The 20,786-nt window shown below is 56.5% G+C and overlaps 1 protein-coding gene across 2 annotated transcripts in view; it reads right to left on the bottom strand.

Annotated features, from left to right (window-relative positions):
• Positions 1-20,786, bottom strand: part of ADAM12 (ADAM metallopeptidase domain 12) — a 322,789-nt gene that overhangs the window by 84,965 nt on the left and 217,038 nt on the right. For both annotated transcript variants that reach the window (XM_008274836.4, XM_008274835.4), the window contains exons 6-8: positions 10,436-10,610; positions 2,705-2,770; positions 1,574-1,645 (exon numbers count right to left, since the gene is read on the bottom strand). In XM_008274836.4, coding sequence (XP_008273058.2) covers positions 1,574-1,645; positions 2,705-2,770; positions 10,436-10,610 — 313 coding nt within the window. The remainder of the gene's footprint in view (positions 1-1,573; positions 1,646-2,704; positions 2,771-10,435; positions 10,611-20,786) is intronic.

Genomic DNA, 20,786 nt, shown 5'->3' with positions numbered 1-20,786 from the left:
CCACTGCCCTGGGTCCAGCTTTCTCATTTCTCTGCAGCAGGCTCCTAGCAGCCCCCTTTCTTTGGTTGCTCCATCGTCCGCGCGAGCTGCAGGGATGTCTCTGAGGAGTCCTGAGCGTCCCTGCCCTGCTCAGAAGACAGTCCCCTGGCTCTCCAGCGACTGCTCAGCAGAGCCAAGATGCCTCTGGAGGGCACGGGGGGCCCGGGGCAGCCTCATCTCTTCCTGCCCTCCCTGCATGTGCGTGTACTCACCCGCAAACATGAGCATGTACACACGTGCACGGGGACACACATGCACTGACTGCGCCACATGCACTGGCTGCACATGCAGGACACACAGACACGTGTGCATGCGTTCATGCGAGGATATGAGCACATGTGCACACACGCACACGCAGCACAGGTGTGCATGCATACATGAACACGTGTATGTGCACAAGGACACAATGCATTGGACACACGTCCATGCATTCAACCATAAACATGAGCATGTGTGAACACACGCAGTGCACATACATACGTGTGCATGTATTCACATGTGAACACAAGCATGTGTAGCATACAAATACACATGCAGTCATGAATTTTATGTCCACATATAGGAACATACATGTATGCAGGTGGACACACACACACACTCCCTTCTGTCATAAGAAGCTACTGGCCACATCCGGATTTGTGGGGAGCGAGCCAAGGCCTCTCCTGCTCTCTGCTGGTGAGACTGCACTCACCTCCCAGGGCTCCCTCCCTGCAAAGCCTCCCTGATCCCCGGACGGAGTAAGGGTCCTCCCCTGCTTCCCCACAGCCCCCCGCTCAGAGCACTGATCTAGTTCCTGCTCCCCTCGGAAGGGAGGGACCACAACGGCTTCATCCTGAATTCTGGACGCGCACTGCTGGGACGGTGCAGAAGGCCCATGGAACCGGAGGTGAATTTGCCTCCATTTTTCTGTATACATAGAAAACTCTGCTGGACTACGACAGGATTGCCAGAAACACGGCTCCGGCACAGCTCCCTCGCAAACACTCTGTGCACAACGTGGCCGCTTCAGAGGTCCCTGCTGTGAAAGGCCCAGCAAGGACCTGGTCCTTCATTCTTCTTACGCTGCTCCCCTGCCCCTTTTCCCTCCCCAGGCAGGAGGCCCAGTGCTGCTGCAAAGCTGTGGTGGCTCTGGGACAGTGATGGCCAGCCACGCTGCACCTGAGAATTACAAGGGAGCTCTGAACAAGCTATGACCGACTCCACCCACCGCCGAGGCACACGGGCACCAATGCCGCTGAGAGCTCCCCTGGCACGCTGGATGCACCCTGCGGGGGCTCTGGGATCTAACTGCGGAGTCCAACGTCCCCTCAGACCGGAACTCTGTTCAGAAGGGAGCCGGGAGCAAGCTGTGTCCCCCAGGCCACTGCAGTCCAGAAGCTGCCCTGGACCAGGGAATCACAAGCTCAGAGGACAGCCGGCCCCGAGTTCCAATCCAGCACCCAGAGGTCTCCCTGCTGTCAGTGAGGTGTGCCTCGTCCTCCCGACCTCACCTCCAAACACTCTGAGTGATTTCATTGCTCCAAAAAGAGCTTACCTTGTCAACGTGGTTAGCGATCTCTATTAATCGCTGCTTAACTTTCTCCAGATCTTTTCCTTGTCTCTGAAACTTAACAATTCCAAATGTCAGCATTAATAATGACAAGAACATCAATCAACCTCAACATCCCAGGTGCTGGAAACGTGCGGTCCGGGGCTCTCACACAAGCCCCAGGGACACGCGTGCGAGGTTCTCTGTGAAGTGAGCGTGCAGCCAGCGGGGCGCTCTCCCCGGCAGGGGACTCCAGCAACTCCGCCCACGCCAAGGACTCCAAGGGAGCAACTGGTGTGCTTCTCCCAGCCTCGTCCATGGCAGAGGCGGGGACACGTTTTGGCAAAGAGAAAACGGGCGAGAGGGAAGTCCAAAGCCGTTTCTCATATCATCAACTTGACTTTAACTGTGGAGAAATTTTCTTTATACTTGTTTTTAAGAATCAGATAGCCAAAGGAACACAAGTCCATGGCAACATGTCAAAGAGCACGGAGGAGAATGGATAGTGTTACTGAATTCCCCATCGTCTCCTCTGATCGCAACTTCCAGAATGGGAGGAGGTCTTGGAGAAATTACCAAGCCATTGCCTTCACGGGTGTTGAACAGATCTACAAAAGGATGTTACTTAATTCACAATATGTCAATGAAGCACTGACTACATACAGAGAAGATAAATTATTTGAAAGAAAAAAAATAGAACTAACGTGGTATCAGGCCCCACCACAGAGGGGAGGGTTGTTTTTGTGTCTACAGTTTTTCTTTTTCATTCACTCACTTTGGTTTAAGAAGTAGTAAACATTTAAAAAGCTGAACGTTCCCCCAAACATTCTGGCATAAAATCTAGAGCCACGCCCTCAGTTCCCGGAGGTGAGCTCCTGTTCGGAGAGCAAAGCTACCCAGCAACACTGGCTTTTGGTTTTTTTATTTTCTCCTTCTGAAGAATTTGCTTTCCTTTCACAATAATAGACAACATTTTGACATTTTCTGTCTTATAAAATCAGAAAGCCACTCTCTCCGTGAGTTCTTCCCAGCGCGTTTAAGCGCACGTAGAAGCCAGGGCTCATTAAAGCAAGCTAAACATTCCCACCACCGCTTTTTAAAAAAAGCCACTCTGCTGGGAAATTCCAAAGCTCTCACCTCTCGGTTGTCTGCCACGATGACCAGCTCCACGTACTTGGTCGTCCGGAGCGTCTCTCTTTTATGCTGCCGAAAGTGAACACGAGGTTAACTCCTGTCTGGGCCTCCCAGAGCCCTGTCACCGAGTGTCAATCCCGCCACGTGAAGCCAAGCGTCTGTCCCCGGCGGCCCGGGGCTGCTGGGCCTGCCTTCCATCTGGAAGTTGGCCCCTGACCCCAGTAATTCCTTCATGAGGCCCCCTCCACTCGAGTGACCCATTTCCATTGCCCGCGGGAAATCCTGCAGGAGCTTAGCTTTGCTGCTGAGCCACCCCTTACAGCAAGAGGAAAAGTCAAGATCCTCATTAAACAAACGAACCCATCAACAAACAAGCCCAGAGCTCTCTCTGGGGCACGGCCAGCCGGCGACGGTCCACGAGAGCCCGCGCGGAGCGCATCTGAAGATCGTTAAAGACGGAACGCAGCGTGTCACAGTGTGGCCGGGGCCCTGGCGCCCCAACCGTACCGTTTAGTGACTTGAGAGAGGGTGCGGGAATACATTGGGAACGGGGACCTCCGGAGCCCGCGCCGGGGAGCCCGCTTCTGGCAGCCGACTGGGGGCTGCGGGCTGCAGGGAGGATCCCAGCCCGGTGATGAACGGAGTGGCTGGGAAAGGGTGTTCAGAGGAAGACGAGGAAGAGACCGAAGGAACAGTGCAGGAGAACAGCCCGGCTCTGCCCCTGCCTCCGGAGAATGGGGCGTCTGCGAGGGGGAAGTGACTGAGAAGGAAACGGGCTAGAGAGAAGATGCTGGCCACCCAGACAGACAGCCCAGGAACTGGGTGCCATTCCGTCCAGCGGCCTCCAAAGGCGTCCATGTGTCCCCCAAAGGCGTCCACGTGTCCCGAGAACTCCCGGGGAAGTCCCAGAGGCACTGTAAGGAGAAATAAAGCCACCATGGGGGGGTGGGCCCCGGAAGCAACCATGAAAAACAAGCGGCAAAGCTCCTGTCTGCAGCGCAGGGCGGCAGCAGGGAGGAGTCCCTGGATTCGGTCCTCGCTTTCAGAGCGAGCGGCAGACACACGCTTGACTTTGCAACTTGGCGTGCGTGCGTCTCCCAGGCTCTCTCTGGGACAAAAGCCGCGAGGACGGACGCAGGCGCTGAATCAGGTTTCCAGGCACAGAATCCTGGGGGAAACATCTTTTACCAAACCAACCCCTGCCAGGCCGGGATCCTCCAAACGGATTTTTACAGAACAGTGTTTGTCTTCGGGCAGGCGACCAGTTCACCGCCCGACTGCGCTGAGTCATGAACTGAGGCGTCCCAGAGGAAACCTGGAGCCTCCTGACGGGGGGCCGAGGCTCCCCGAAAGGCGCACTTGCTCCCACATCCACGGCGTTGTGAGGGGAAACAGAACTCTGTGAGCGCCGCTGTCAGGATGCCTCGTGGTCCTAACCCTGGACCCATGGGTATACAGGATACCAGTCGCCCCCAGATGTGGAGACCTGGCCCTGTCTCCTCGCCCAAGGCCGAAAGACGTGCACCTCTCTCTCTCTGGCTCAGGAATCGCAGATTCACCACGAACAAATCTGGCTAATTATGCAGAAAAACAAATACAGCTCCAGAAATGGAAAACTAAGTGCAACCTCCCATTGAAAAATACAGAGAGGTCTCTGGCTGCTCGGACTGCGCACGCCTGAAATAAACAACCCAGGATCCTTCCAGTTGGCCTCCGATCCTCATTTAGAAAACACACAACTCCAGATAATGCAAACACACACACACAGGCACGAGCTTCCTGTCTCTGCCGGTTCCAGAGCACTCGGAATCTTCCCCTGAATCCGCAGCAGTGCACGTTCAGAGAGAAGCTAACCACAGAATAATAAGGCGGCACGGGGGAGCGGCCGGCTCCCGGCCAGGGGGTCTACTCTCCGCCGGCGGCCCGCACAGGCAAAGGCTTCGGTTACCCCCACGTGACTTCCACCTAGCCGGGCTGTCCAGCTGTGACAGATGATTATTTTCAATTTGTGATATGGAAACCAATGTTTGAAACTGGCTGCTGGACTGGATTTTCCTTTCTCGGGCTTATGGAACAAGAGCCCGTTCCCAGACAGCAACCGAAGCCGCTGAGAACGGCCCAACGGTTCTGCTTCCAGGGGGAAGCCGAGGCGTGCTCAGAGTGCTGCCGCCAGGAGGCCGCTTCCTGGGCCTCTTAAAGTCATCCCGGCCCAGGTCCCAGCGCAGGGCCGCCGCCCAGCCAGCCTGCAGGGAGGGGCCTGGCATGGGGGAGCACAGCTGTCGCACTGGGCCAGGCCAGCTGAGACCCGGGTCCTGACACATTCTCCTCACAGTGATTTCCTAACAGGGCAGCCATGCGTCTGCAGCGAGCGAGCCCCATGGCTTCTGCTCTGTGCACCCCCTGGCTCGTGCTGTGTGCACCCCCTGGCTCGTGCTCTGTGCACCCCGTGGCTTCTGCTCTGTGCACCCCGTGGCTTCTGCTCTGTGCACCCCCTGGCTCGTGCTCTGTGCACCCCCTGGCTCAGCTCTGTGCACCCTGTGGTTCGTGCTGTGTTGGATGTTGGGGATGGACCGAAAACCCAAGGTTACTGCCCTGGGGAGGCCCACATTTCCACCTGGGGGTTAGGAGAAGGCTGATGATGCGGTAGCAGAAGCAAAGCCACCTGTGAAACGGACAGACGGGATTCGGAACAAAGATTGGGGGAGGGGTGAAGGGGTTATGTCAGCTGAAGGCTGAGCAGGTACGTGTGGAACACGTGGTGGGAAGAGCATTGCAGCCGGGTGGAACAGCAACAGCGGAAGTCCTGATGCTGGGAGGAGCAGGGGAAGAATGGGTGAGCTGAAGACGGGGCCGGGGCCCTGGGGCCACCCTCAGCTAGGGGCGGAATGAGCAGCTCATCTCCTGAGAGCCCTGGGAGTGCTTGAAGGTGAGATTTCTAAACCTCACCCTGGCTGCCAGGGGACTGGAACCTGGGAGAGCAGTGGGGGGCTTCGCCAGGGCCATGCTGTGACAGTGGGTGTGGCAAACACATTCAAGCCAGGTGAGACGTAGCCAGGCCCCGTCCAACCACAAGAACCAGGACCCAGGGCCCCGGGCCCCTGGCTCGGCAGCTGCAGGACCAGCATCAGAAGTCTGGCTCGTCCTCTGCCCAGCCCGGCAGTCATGGTCAGCTCGGCTCGTCCTCTGCCCAGCCCAGCAGTCACGGTCAGCTCCAGCTCCACGCGTGGGCTCCCAGGTCCCGCTGTGAGTACCTGGAAGCTGCACCCTGTTCACACAGCAGTGTGGTGCACACCACGCATCAGGGACTTGCATGTGCACGACGTGCACGGAGCACACCGCATGACACACGGCCCCTGACACCTGCTAACAGCCAGCCTGGCGGAATCAACCACAATGGGAAAATGCTGGAACACGGGGCTGAATCTGATGGGCTGGGCACTACCAGGGACAAAGGGGCGCTACTGAAAATGCACCAGACCACCCAGGGCCCTGTGGGAGCTTCTGGTTCTCTCTCCAGAGGGATAAGGCTTCTGACAGACAGCCGGAACGCGCTCCTGGAATGCAGTCCTGGCCAGTGGCTGATACTCAACAGGTGCCAGGCCCCGCCCCAACGGAGACCACTGTTACTGCTGACTCCTCCCCAACGGAGACCACTGTTACTGCTGACCCCGCCCCAACGGAGACCACTGTTACTGCTGACCCCGCCCCAATGGAGACCACTGTAACTGCTGACTCCGCCCCTGCAGCGGGGCTTCCTTGGCCAAGAAAGCAGGGCCTCAACAAGTTGATGCAAACGGAATTAAAAGTTTATTTTTCTAACCCGATTTGGAAATGCATGCCTCGTTTGTTTTTGTATTTTTCCCCGCAATATGTATTTCCCAAGAACTTTGTGGAGACCCGCATGCCATGAGCTGTCTGGAGACACAACAGCCAACAGCGGGGTTCACCAGGCTCCTGCCTCCCGGTCCTGGGTGGACGCAGGTGACCAAGCAAGGGTTTCCTTGCAGGGAGACAGCCACTTTCCTGCCTGCCTTCTAATTATCCGGACCAAGGGAGGAACAATGGTGCCGCCCCGTAGTCCCTGAAGAGAGGGTAATTGAGAAGTAATTCACAATCGCCTTTGGGATGCGTTAGGTGATTTTCTCCGGAAGCGCATTTGTCGCTTGCCTTCCTCATGGCTTGCTGAGGCTAAAAATTAGTTTGCATTCTTGGGCGCACAGCAGGCGGGTGGACGGGGGAGGCGGCTGTGCCAGGTGAAGCTACGGGTCTGAGTGCTGCACGCAGCGGAAGGTGGACTGGGTCACTCTGGTCTCCGTGCCCTTCCAGGAACTACTGGGGCTGTCGCTAAAGCCTAATGCAGAGCCTTGTGAAAATGACAAACGGTGGCGCAGGTCTAGATTATAGCGGCTGTGTGCCCTGGGAGGAGATTTATTCCGGATCCCTCTGTGAGGAAAAATGCAAACATCTGCAGAAAATCGCAGCCTCAATCCAATCTCTGCAATAGTTAACACTTGGTGGGGGCAGAACGACGCAGGGAGGAACCACGCTGCATAAACAAGATTGATTAGCTGCGGCAACCTGATTTTTTTTTTTTTTTTTTGGTATGAAATCAAAGCAGCCTAAGCAGGGCAGGTGAGTGCTGTCTCCCTCCAAAGTGTGCCTCTCATTTCCATCATGGCGCTATCCAGAGCAATCTTCCATGTAGCTCCAATTCTGAAGTATTCCACTTATTTGAAAATTATGTTTGGTGCCATTTTCATTACAAACATGCATTTTAAGTCAAGGACATTCTCTCTTCCATAAAACAATCACAGCTATTTCCAGAGAGAAGTGCAGAACGGAACTGAATGGCATCCTGCCTTCCCTTTTCAATTTAAAGCTTCATTTACACGTCAATATGCATTATTAACAAAACAACATTGTTATTCAGGCTCTCTGCATTTCTCTACAAGTAAAAATGACTGGAAATTACTGTGACAATCATAGCTCTAGAGAGCTATATGCTTAAAGAATTAAAATGTGCTTGGCACGTACAGATCAAGTTCCTACTTGTAAATGAAATGGCAAACACATTCGAGTATCATTTAGACCGTCAAGTTATAAATCTCATGATGCGGGTATCCTGCATCCGACAAGGGGCACAGCGCAGAGAGCCTGGCAAACAAAATGCAAATGTTCTGCTTGTTTGTGACTGGAAAAGTTACAGCTTAATCACGTCTTATCGGGGTCTGGCATCCAGGGCAAAAGTCTTTGCAGAGCGGAGTTAACAGTCCCCGTGACCCTGGCTGGCTCTTCCACCTGTCACTGCAGAGGCGCGGGGCTGGAGGCCCAGGGAGAAAACCCTCCTGGGCTGGTGGCGCCCACAGACGTGTGTGTTTTTCTACTTCTGCGCCCCCGGATTGGGATAGGCATCAGCCTGCCCGACCGGTGTCAATGTCAAGGTCAGCCTGGTACCTACAGGACAATTTTTCCTACTCTCATGATGAGACAGAAAAAGAAAAAAGGTTGCCAGTGTTTGCCAAAGAGAGGCTTGGGAATATCTGAACCAACAGGGCAGCTAGGGCCACGCAAGTACAATGCAGCCCACACCCCTCCCCCAACACACACACTGGACCCAGTGTGCAAGCAGAAGGGAAGAGCCCTCGGCCGGTCAGTCAGGAGCGGCTCAGCAGGGCCCGTGTCCTGGTGCCATGGCTTGAACATCCTCCACAAGCATGAGACCCGGATGCTGTTTCAGATCCAGCTCCCTGCTAACGTGCCTGGGAACGCAGAGGAAGGTGGCCTGGGTGCTTGGTCCCCTGCACTCTTGTGGGAGACCTCGATGTAGTTCTAGGTTCCTGACTTTAACCTGGTCCAGCCCCTGACCATTGCAGCCATCCGGGGAGTGAACTAGTAGATGGAAGATCTCTCTCTCTCTCTCTCTCTCTCTCTCTCTAACTCTCCTTTCTATGAAATCAATCAATCTTTAAAAAAAAAAAAAGAGCAGCAGTTTAGGGGATGATGAAGCACACTTTAAGAATGGGAAGTCATTTTTTAGGATAACCCTTGTTATTTGAATTTAGGAAAACTATTTATTTATTTATTTATTTATTTTGACAGGCAGAGTGGCAGTGAGAGAGAGAGAGAGACAGAGAGAAAGGTCTTCCTTTGCCGTTGGTTCACCCCCACAATGGCCGCTGTGGCCGGTGCACCATGCTGATCCGATGGCAGGAGCCAGGTGCTTTTCCTGGTCTCCCATGGGGTGCAGGGCCCAAGCACTCGGGCTATCCTCCACTGCACTCCCTGGCCACAGCAGAGAGCTGGCCTGGAAGAGGGGCAACCGGGACAGAATCCGGCGCCCGGACCGGGACTAGAACCCGGTGTGCCGGCACCGCAAGGCAGAGGATTAGCCTAGTGAGCTGCGGCGCCGGCCTATTTATTTATTTTTAAAGACTCTTTTTTTATTTGAAAGGTAGAATTACAAAGAGAGAGAAAAGGGAAGAGAGAGAGAGAGAGAGGGAGGGAGGGAGGGAGGGAGGAGGGAGGGAGAATCTTCCATCCTTTGGTTCTTTCCCCAAGGCGCTACAGTGGCCAGGGATGGGCTAGACTGAAGCCAGGAGCCAGAAGCTTCATACAGGTCTCCCACGTGGGTGCAGGGGCCCAAGCACGTGGGCCAGCCTCTGCTGCTCTCCCAGGTGCATTAGCAGGCGCTGGATTGAAAGCGGAGCAGCCGGGACTTAACCCGCATGCAATGCCAGCGTCCCAGGGGCTGCTTCACCTGCTGCGCCACCACGCTGGCCCCAGGAAAATGATTTCAAGTGAACCAAGAATAAAATCCATGACCAGCTGAATGTCCAGCAGTGGTCTACTTAGAAAGCTGAGAAAGTCAACCCAGAGGAGCCCTGAAGAGCACGCCGCAGACGGTCCAGGCGAGCACGCGTGACAGCCCATCTTTGCTTTTCCTTGCCAACAGAGGAATGGGAAATCAAGAGAGGAAATAAATCAGGAGACATCTGATGACTTCCTGTCTGGCAGTGCGCATCTATCTCAAGGCCTCCGACCACGGGGAGGACCACGGCTGGTCCAGCTCCTGGGTCTCACCACTGCTGGGGGGGGTGGGGTGCTGCAGGGAGGGAATCTGTGTGCAGCCAGGGCTCCCCAGGCAGCCACACCTGCACTGCTGCTGGGAGATGGGTCACGGGAGAAGACGGACGGCGCAGTCAGCCCGAGGGGTCATGGGAGAAGACAGACGGTGTGGCCAGCCCGAGAGGACATGGACGGGCGTCTGCGGTGTGGCCTGGGGTAAGCAAGGCTCACTCCTCACTTTGGTGCCCAAGACTGCCACCCAGCCCTGCACAAGCAGGTGGCAAACACTGGGTGTCCTGCAGCTCAGCTCACGCCGGGAGCCGGACTGCAGAGCCGACTGTCTGGTGGAGAGCTCTCGGGATGGGCTTTCTCCGCCAGGGAGGTCAGGGTGCGTCTTCCCCTCCCGTGCGTGGTGGGGTGCCCACCCTCTGGCGAGACCCCTAGGAAGTTCTCACTGAAGACAGAACAAAGGACGCGGTCCTCCTCTGAGCCTGAGGGTGCCGGTGAGGGGGCTTCGCTGGCCCGGGTGTCACCCCTTCCTGATCAGAGGGGTTTCACCCCCAGGCACAGCACTCAAATGATACAAGATCTCCATGTGTGTGGCATCAGGGGTCCACCGCTCAGACCCCCAGCCCCCCCAGAAAACACGGAAGGGGGTTTCCCTCCTACCCTTCTTGCTGGCGTCTGGAACAAGCCCTGGGCAGCGAGGTGTGACGAGTTCCGATGCGACCCACAGGTTCCTCCTACGCTCTGCAGGCTCTGAGCTGGGGTTAGCTTGTAGCCACGCGTGGAATTCGCCACCGGTTCCAGGATGTAGGTTTTATTGTCAAACATGATAAGTCCCCTATTGAAAAAGAAGCGAGAAAGAGTAGAAACCTTTGAAGGACAGCTTCTTGTTTATGGCTCAAGGAGAGGGGGTGGAAGGAGAAACACCAAGGCACGTTCAGGTTCTGCGTCTCATCAGATGGTTGCACTGATTCATTGTTCACATCTTTTTTTTTTTTTTTTTTTTTTTTTTTGACAGGCAGAGTGGACAGTGAGAGAGAGAGACAGAGAGAGAAAGGTCTTCCTTTGCCGTTGGTTCACCCTCCAATGGCCGCCGCTGCAGCCGGCGCACCGCGCTGATCCGATGGCAGGAGCCAGGATCCAGGTGCTTTTCCTGGTCTCCCATGGGGTGCAGGGCCCAAGCACCTGGGCCATCCTCCACTGCACTCCCTGGCCACAGCAGAGAGCTGGCCTGGAAGAGGGGCAACCGGGACAGAATCCGGCACCCCAACCGGGACTAGAACCCGGTGTGCCGGCGCCGCAAGGCGGAGGATTAGCCTATTGAGCCACGGCGCCGGCCCATTGTTCACATCTTTTGAAAAGCAAGTCTGAGGTTTTCTTTTTGTTTGAAATATTTTGTGCCAAAGAATAGACTGCATTGTGTCTTTATGTTGTTTTTTTCTTTTTGTATCTCAAAGACGCACTGCCAGGAGGAACAAACAAGAATGCTTCGTCTGCCGTGACTATATCTGCATTCATTAGCAGAAATAATCCAGAAGTCTTAGGACATTTCTACATCTAGAGTGTGTAGACTGACCAGTCCTATTTTCTATATTTTTGAGCAGATGGACAAAAGGATGAGTATTAATTTTAATTCTTTTGTGTCTTGCTTATTTAACTTGGGGGGAGATGTGGAAATCAGGGAAAAGAGGGAACCAGGAGAACCTCTCAAAGCTTTAGAACTGCTCCCTGCAGGCTGAGCTCGTGCCCTTGGCTCCAGTGGGCAGCTCCCCGTAGAACCAGCGACGGTCACCTGGAGATGTCCCAGCCCAAGGACAAGTGGGGGCCCTACAGGACGGCAGCTTCAGGCTCACGTTCCCGCTTTGCTAATGGTAGCTGTATGACCTTGACTAAGTTCTTTCATCTCTTTGGGCCTCGGCCCGCTCACCTGGGGAGAGTGGCAGCTCCTGCTCCAGGTGGCCACGCTGCCCTGTTAGAACGTTAGACCAGGGAGGCCTGAAGACGCGCCTCAGAGTGGTAAGGACACCCATGGGGATCAGGCTCGGTTAATATCTTACTCCAGAGGACAGCAGGCAGCGAGTACTCCCCTGTGTGAACACCTCCCAGGGGATGCTGGCACCTGTGGCTCCCTGACATGGACACAGCATTCCTGAGATAAATACACACCAGGGAAAAATGACTGAGAGTCCCCGGAGCCAACTTTTAGTCTGGGAGTAAAAGTATGGATTCTTTTAACCAGTGGACAAACGTAACTTGCAGAGGCAAATGTGGCCGTTAGCTGCGGCCCACGACCCTGCCTGCCTGCCTGGGGCTCGGAGCCAAGGCCGTGTCTCACTTCCCAGGGACGAGCAGCACCGCTGGGGGTGTCCACTTCTTCCACGTGACAGGGGTCACTGGCCTGCATGTTGATTTTCATTCCTCTATCGCTGAGTGGGATGGTAAAACCCTTTCTCTTAGAAGGTGCTTCCTGACACTGAAAGACTCCCTTTGGAGGAATCGCACTTTGGGGAACCGTCTGCTCCACGGGTCCCCACCTGTCACCACCTTACACTGCTTGCTAGGTGACCAAAATCTCCCCACTTCAGATATGCACACAATTCTCACGCCAAGTCCACCTGATTGTTAGACACTGCTGGCAGACTCAGCCTTTTCTGAGACACAAACCTCAGGTTCTCGCTAGAACAACCCAGATTATTTTAGCAGATTCGGGACAGAGGGACTCCAGGTTTAGAGCACTAGGTCTAAGGTACCTTACAAGTATAGTGCAGCGCCGGCGCCGCGGCTCACTAGGCTAATCCTCCGCCTTGCGGCGCCGGCACACCGGGTTCTAGTCCCGGTCGGGGCGCCGGATTCTGTCCCGGTTGCCCCTCTTCCAGGCCAGCCCTCTGCTGTGGCCCGGGAGTGCAGTGGAGGATGGCCCAGGTGCTTGGGCCCTGCACCCCATGGGAGACCAGGAGAAGCACCTGGCTCCTGCCTTCGGATCAGCACAGCGCGTCAGCCGCGGCAGCCATTGGAGGGTGAACCAACGGCAAAGGAAGACCTTTCTCTCTGTCTCTCTCTCTCACTGTCCACTCTGCCTGTCAAAAGAAAAAACAAACAAACAAAAAAAAAAAAACAAGTATGGTGCAGCAAGCACCCTGCGGGTTAGAGACCTCAGTTCTTCACAAACAGCCATGAACTCGCATGCCCTGGCCAACGACCTGAACTTGGAAGATGTTTCTGTGTCATCTACCATGGCTCTCTCCGCGTCCAGCCATTCACTCACCCTACACTTAGTGATGGCCTCTGGGCATGCGACTGTTTAACATCTTTACGTTTCAGGAGAGTGACAGCATTTCAATGGCGGGGAGGGAAGAGGGTCGGATGAGCCAGTGACTGTTGTGAACAGGCCTCATCAGCTCATTACCCACAGTCCACTCCGCCACTCCCGTTTCATGAGTTGTAACGGGCAGCGAGAGAAGCAGAAAGATCATGTCTGGGGCTTGTACCCTGAGAAGACAGCACCAAGACGCCTGGGTGATCAGAAAACGTCTGAGCGGTGCTTGTCCGCCACCCGGGGTCCTAGCACCCGGCTGTGCAGGAAGGCGCCAGTCCGGCGTGCTGTGGACCCGCTGGCTTTGGCTGTGAGAGCGCTTCAAAAAGCTTGTGGAATTTAAAAATAGGCTGATTTTGGTGCCGAAACATCTTGAAATCCAGGCAGAATTGTTTCACCGTGCAGTGTCCACGAACATTGTGAAGATCCCTTGCATTTTTAAATCCCCCGCATTGATGCAAAGTCTTCATGTGAAGCTGTTTCCTTCCCCAAACCAGCATCCGAAAGAAACCTCCAGGTCCCTCTGGCACGACGCTGGCCGCAACTGCGTGTCTCTTTCCTCGACCACCCTTTATGCAATAAAGCCGACATTTCCAAGTTTAGGATGGGTAGTGGGCACTTTGTGTTCGTCAAAGTTGCTTTCTAGGAGCCTGAATTGAGGAGCCAGGACTGCGACGCAGCAAGTTAAGGCGACACACGACAGCAGCGTCTCGCTGGAGAGCAGGCTGGTGTCCCATCAGCTCTGCTTCCTGCCCTGCACCAGCGGAGCTCATGGAGTGGCCGAGTGCTTGGGCCCCGCCATGTGTGTGAGAGACCGGGCTCCTGGCTTCATCCTGGCCCAGACCTGGGTGGTGAGCAACCCAGGGGGTGGGGAGGAGCTGAACGAGCGGATGGAAGATTCTTCCTCCTACCCCCCCCTCCCCCAGTTGCTCTGCCTTTCAAATCGATCAATTAACCTTTTTTTTTTTTTTAAAAAAAAGCCTAAATTAAGACAGAGAACTTTAAAAAACAGGCAAGGGGGAAAGTGGCAGCAATTGGAAATGCAGACTTGCTAAAAAACAGGCTTTCCTACCCTAAAAAGAACACGGCACGCTGCATTTTGCAAGTCTGACTTAAACAAGCCTAAGCCTGAGACTAAAATATGTCACCACATTCTAATCATGAGAAGCAAACCACTGAAAAAGTTTTGCTACGCCGTGGAAACTTTCTAGAAATTGTTACTTAAGTCATAAAAATGTTCTCATATCTCCTTTTATCTTCTGAGTCATCCAAAGGCCAGATGTTGAGAAACTGGGGTGAAGGCCTTTTCTTTGCTCCGAACAGCTGGCAGCCTATAGGACAGCGTAATTAAATAATTGCTTGGGATCGTCCTGGGTCTAATTAATCATTTAGCTCTAAAGACTGCTGGAAACAACCGTGGATACACAATTCAAGTATTCAGGGTTTCCGAGATGTAAAATTTTGATGTTCTCACAGCCCTCGAGGGCCCCGAGCTAGATAAGGGAATGTAATTTGTTTTAAGTTGACTGTCATAGATATTTAGCTGTAAAGTTAAGACTTGGAAGACGCTCAAAGCTCGGAACTGGAACCCAGCAGGCTTTTAATGTGGGGCTCTTGGCTCCTTGGTTGAGTAGGGGGAGGGGGACAGGACCCCGGTGCAGCCGCCAGGGAGAGCCGAGGCCGCGTTCTGGGCAGAAGGTGAGGGGCTGTTGCAGGTGGCAAGAGCACCCTTCCCGGTGCTTTGCCAGGATCCAGGCCTGGGCTCGGCCTGTGACACGGATCCCGCTGGCCACCTGCTTGCCCTGCGGCTCCAGCCATGTTCACAGTGCGAGTGGCAGGTGGCTCCGGCCTGGGCCTGTGTGTCCATGGCTTGGGCTCCCGACCCCCACGCTCCCCTGCCTCCTCTGGGGGTGCCTGGAGAGGACGGAGGGGCCCAACGCAGGGAGCAGCGCGGCGGAAGCAGAAGCAGCAACGTCAGGGGCTGGAGAAGCAGAGCTGCTGCGTTGAGACCCGACAGCCTTCCCGGCTGCGCCAAGCTCCGCTCGTCTCCCTCAAGGGAACGGAGAAGGCTCGGCCACAGTTTTAAGCTCAGCTTTTTAGATTTCAGAATGAAAGCTCAGCAGACTGCTATTTCCTCGAGAGAAGCCTCTGCCCTCCGGGAATGGGGTGTCTCATCTGGGGGGCAACGCCGCACCGGGCACTAACACAGCTCCGATGACCTCCCCACTCCCAGGCAAGCAGGAGAATGGCAGGAAATGATTAGAAAATATAAATTATCCTGGCTGGTGCTGATTGCATTTCCCAGGGAGAGATTCTGGTCTCAACATGGTGAGAGACGCAGCTGCTAGCTCTGAGCGTGCCTTTCTGTGCTCTGCTGGAGGAACTCGGTGGCAGAAGGAACCGCCCACTTCATACATGGTGATCACCAGAGATGGCAGCAAAATCGGTGACTGCAGACGCCACAGGGCGGGGCCTGTCAGTAAGTTCCAGTGAACCACGCAGGGGCAGCCAAAACAAAGCCTTATTATCTCCCTACCACGTGCAAGGCTCTGGGCTGGACACACAAAGACCTGGAACCAGGACGGGGAGGTGCGTGCGATGGAAGAGGCGATAGGTTGAACGACTGTACAGGATGTTAAGAACGGGGGCTGGCGTGGTGGCTTAGCGGGCACAGTGCTGCCTGGGATACCAGCATCCCACAGGGGTGTTGGTTCGGGTCCCGGCTGCTCCGCTTCTGATCCAGTTCCCTGCTGATGGTCTGGGAAAAGCAGCGGAATATAGCCCAGGTGCTTGGGCTCCTGCACCCATGTGTGAGATGCAAATGAGCTCCTGACTCCTAGTGGGAGTGGGCTAGAGATCTAGCAGATCTCTCTCCCTTTCTCTGTAGCTCTTTCAAATGAATGGATAAATTAAAAGCAAATTTCTGACCCAGATCTTTGCTACAGTTTCTGGAAAAGCAGCAAACAGTGACCCAAGTGCTTGGGTGGCTGCCACCAATGTGGGGGACCAGCAGGAGTCTTGTGTTCCGGCCTGGCCCAGCCGTGGGTATTGTGGCCATTCAGGGAATGAACCAGCGGACGGAAAAATCTTTCTCTATCTCTCCCCTTCTCTGTAACTCTGCCTTTCAAATAAAGATAAATAAATCTTAAAAAAAGAGGAAGTTAAGCCAAAGGGCAGGTGTTCCAGTACAGTGGATAGGCCCCCACCTGTGATGTCAGCATCCCATGTGAGTGCTGGATCGAGTACCAATTGCTGTTTCTGATCCGACTCCTGCTACTGCACCTGGGAAGGCAGCAGAAGATGGCCTGAGAGCTTGGGCCCCTGCACCCTTATGGGACACCCGGATGGAGTTCCAGGCTCCTGGCTTTGGTCTGGCCCAGCCCTGCCTCTAGTGAACCAGTGGATGGAGAATCTCTCTCTCCTTTTCTCACTCTCTCTGTAGCTCTGCCTTTCAAATAAATAGAATAAACCTTTTCACAAAAAGAAATTAAGTGTAATTTTCACCACGACTCCTACTAGTGATGGAAAAACATGTGGTTCCCTCCAAGAGGGGGAACCAGGAGCTGAGGAGGGGTGGACAAGGGAACCAGAGGAAAGGTGGACCATCCGGCCCCAGCCGGGAGGCTGACAAGCAGGGTCAGGAGGGGTGGACATGTGGGCATGCAGTAGCCACATGGGGGCGGAGCACAAAGCACATGGAGTTAGCTCGCCTCCACGGGGGACAGCTGGCTGGCTGTGCATGGAGTGTGGTGATGCCCGCATGCTTACCCACCAGCCATGGGGAGAGCGCATGTGAGCACGGAGCCATAGGAGAAGAATCCCAGACACTGTGATGGCAGTGCACTCACAGGACGGCCATGGCGGGCAGCCCAGGCTCCAGGACAAATCTAACCACGGCCGGATTGCCCCCCCCATGCACTGGGAGCCACCTGGAGGTCAGAACGGACTCCCTGGCGGGACCCCCGTCCCACCACTATCTTTGTGCTCCCCCTCATCTTTTTCCCTTTCAGCTTCAAGGGATGGCGGCTGACTCAGGGGTTCCCACCTCCCCTCTTTGCTGGCCCAGGACAGAGCCTGTCTTTGCCTGCCCATCTCTGATCTGCTGGGCTCCAAGGACCGGCAGTGTCCCCTGGGGCACGGGGACGGCTTCCACATCGCTAGATCTGACACGTGCTTCTGGAACCCGCTCAGCTGAACGCAGCGTCTAAGCCCTGATTTCTTCCTTCTTGTCTTCCAGGCGAGGGCCCCTGCGGTTGCGTCTTCCTCCTCTTCACGTCCAGTCCTGATCGATCCCGCCCCCAGGGAGCAGCTGATCGAAGGCAGCTTCCCCGCTCGGGTCTCAGTCTGCACTTGCGAGGTCATGAAGCTGACTGCATAACTCGGGAATTTCTCTGTTGACGCATGGTCTGCTGCGTCTGGAACCACAGCCCAGGGCCCTGGGAGCTGGAGGTTCTCGGGGGCACTGGGGAAGGGGCTTGTCAGACTCACACAGCGCCCCCGCTGCCGTGCCCACGGCCCTGAGGTCCACACCAGACGCCCAGCACTTGCTCTCTGCCTTCCCCTCAGAGCCCGGCCACGGCACTGCACGCTCCCCTTTGTCAAACTGGGGCTGAGCGTCAGGCCCAGGGAGGGCGTCTTCTCAAGGTGCCGGAGACCAGAGGGGGACACTGAGCTGCCAGGCCGAGGAGCCTGGACCCTGGTCACTGCCTGTGGCCTGCGGGGTGGCCAGCAGGGCTGAGATAGCATGCCTGGAACTCAGGGCCGGGGCAGGCCTGGCAGGAAGGCTGGGGAGTTGTGCCCAGCAGCACAGCCATTAGGAGGGCAGGTGGCTACTATCAGGACCAGTCTTCTGCCTCCTTAGTTGATGTCCCTGGCCTATAACTGGTCTCCTCGACCGAGAAAAGGGGAGAGCAGGAACACCTCGGAGTCGGTCCCTTTCTCTTTGCCTGTTAGGAATTTGCCACTCTCTGAAAACCTCCCGGAAGTGAGCAGCCCCCCTGCCCCGCAGCCCTGGTTCTGGTGATGTGAGACCACAGCTCAGCCACGCTTGGAGGAGGCCCCTTTGGTCCCAGGTGTCCCTGGCTCTCGTATGTTCTCCTGGCCAAAGCTCACTGCTTACTTCAGTGCCTGGCCCGGTGCCCTGCTCCCCGCCTTCGGCGCTGGGCACAGCTGCCCCTCAGGTGCCTGGGGTGGGGCCCCTGCCTGCTCTCCCCATCTTGCTCCTGCGATTATTTCAGCCCCCCACCCCGATGGTCCTGCCAGAGCCGACGAGATGCACGTGGCGCACCTGAGCTGACCTCGCAGCCAGGCCCCACCCTCCTCACGTCTCAGGACGGAGCCTGGTGCTGCTGGCATAAAAGATAAGCAAATGGCGTCCACCAGGGGCGGAAAGTGGCTTTGCTGTCCATCCCCAAGTTCCAGCGGCGGTCCTAGTCCCTACCTCAACAGTGACAGCAGGTGAGCGGGTTTAGGTGAGGCCCTGAGGCTGGGGCCCAAGGAAGACACCAGGGCTCCCTCCTCTGCGCGCAGTGGGCACCGCCCTGGGCTGGCCGGCGCAAGCTCAGCCAAGAGGCCTCAAGAGGAAGTGCTCTCGTCCGCACCTCGGTCTCGGACGTCACTGCGGGATCAATCAGCTGATGGTGCTCCGAGACTGCAGCCCAGGCTGGGACCACGCCCGGGGACGACACCAGCGTGGAGGAAGGCAGAGGTGGAGAGGAATCAGACGCAGGCAGGTGCACCGGGACCCTGGACCCGGCCACGCCTGTGGCTGTCGCTGGGCTTTTCAGCTGCGCGGTCTGTCCCCGGGTCATTCTGTCTTTTTCATGCCACTTGGAATTCGCTTGTCATTCCTTTGGGCACCGTGTAACATGGAAATGCCCAGCCTGGACTGAACAACCTTCGGAACAAACACGTCCCTCCTCGGGTCTTCTGAGAAGCACGGCTGTCAACTGTCGATCTCCCCTTTCCGCGTGTGTCTACCGACTGGCCGCAGGAGCGAGGTCGCCATGACCGCCGTGCCACATGGCCTGGCCTGGGTCTGGGTCTGGGCATGGGCAGAGCCAAGGAGCAGCGTGCAGGCACACCTCCCGGAGCTGCCCAGCCCCGGCCCCAGCCCCAGCCCGGCACACCGTGGCACTCCCTCCAGAGGCCGAGGGACTGTGATTGGTCGCTCTCTCAAGGCGGGCTCATCACCGAGCTCTCCTATAGGCCACTGAACGCACCATCCAAACATCCCCGCCCCCTCCAGCTGGAGAGTTTATCTGTTTTAAACCCAGGATGCTGGGGCTCGGGGAGGGCTGCGGGCTTGTCCACTGTCCCACGGCTGGATGACGGCCTGGCCATCACGGCCCAGGATGAGAACATGTCCCCTGTCCCAGACTACCCACCCTCACCGTCACCCTGGACACCTCTGGTTCTGACCTCACCCCCACCCCCATCTCTGTCGCCCTCAAGAGCTTGGGCCCTTGTCCCCCACACGACGCTGCCACCTTCTCACTCCCCCCCCCCACTTGCTGCTGTGCTCCTGGGACTCAGGGTCCAGCCCCTCACCCCCACCCACCCCCAGCTCTCCCACAGCCTCCTCCCACCCTGCATCCCACTGTGACCCCTGGCTGATTCCACCTCAACACTTCCTCCCTCACACCTGGGGGGCGGGGTTCCTCCCAAACCTCACTTCCACACCCTCCCTTCCCCCACCTGCTCCCGAGAGACCCCCAGGGTACGGCGGGCCATGCCATTGTGCAGAGCCCACCCGGGGACCCCCCCCCCCACACACACCATGTCCTCCTCAGCACCTTAACAGGGACTGGAGCTCGGGGCTCTTGCGTCTCCACGCCCCCCACCACTGGGGCAGGCACAGGCAGGAGCAAGCGTGGAGTCACAGCCTCCCCAACACCCCTCCCCCACCCCCACCCCCACCCCCACCCCCACCCCCACCCGCAAGGCTTCCAGGTCCTCCCGAGGCCTCAGCGGCCGTGCAGGGACCTGGCTGGGTTCCTGTCTCCAGGCCTGGCAGCTGGAGCGACCCTGTGGGAATGTCCACTCAGCCCTGTCTCCTCTGCTCAGCAGGGCAGGGGTCACCACCACCACCTGCATTTCCAAGTCCCCTCTGACCCCAGCTGCTTCCCCTGCCTCCCCAGCCTGGCCGGCTGCTCCAGGGGCACCTGGGCGTTTACATGCGCTGTTCCCTCTGCCGGGGGTGCACCTCCTGCAGGAGTCTGGGGTGCCCTCCTCCCCACCTTGTGACCCCCCCCATACCTCCGACCTCCACCACTGGCCTTCCCTCTGCCTGGCTCAGCCTCCCCGACCCATCACGCGCCTCACTCTCGCTCATCGCCTGCTCCCTCTGCTGGGCTGGGCTCTGGGGCACAGGTCCCACGCACCGCTGCGCCCCCACACGGAGAACCACTGGTGCTGGCACCGAGGGCACTCGAGTGAGCGGCGGGAGGGAAACATACGTCATGTGATATGTCACGTGTTGTGCTATATGATGCTATGTGTGTGTGTTGTGTTATGGTGTATGATACCGTGTGTGTATGTGTATCGTGTTGTGTTGCGTGCGTGTGTTGTGGTATGTATGTGTAACAGGTTGTGTGTGTTGTCGTGTGTATGTGTAATATGTCGTGTGTTGTGATATGTGTTATGTGTGTTGTGTGGTGTATGATGCCATGTATGTGTTGTGTCATGTGTGTGGTACGTTGT

The sequence above is a fragment of the Oryctolagus cuniculus genome, chromosome 15 (assembly GCF_964237555.1).
Source record: "Oryctolagus cuniculus chromosome 15, mOryCun1.1, whole genome shotgun sequence".
In the NCBI taxonomy this organism is placed as follows: domain Eukaryota; kingdom Metazoa; phylum Chordata; class Mammalia; order Lagomorpha; family Leporidae; genus Oryctolagus; species Oryctolagus cuniculus.
Note: the sequence above shows the minus strand (reverse complement) of the source record. Positions and strands in the feature narration are given on the sequence as shown.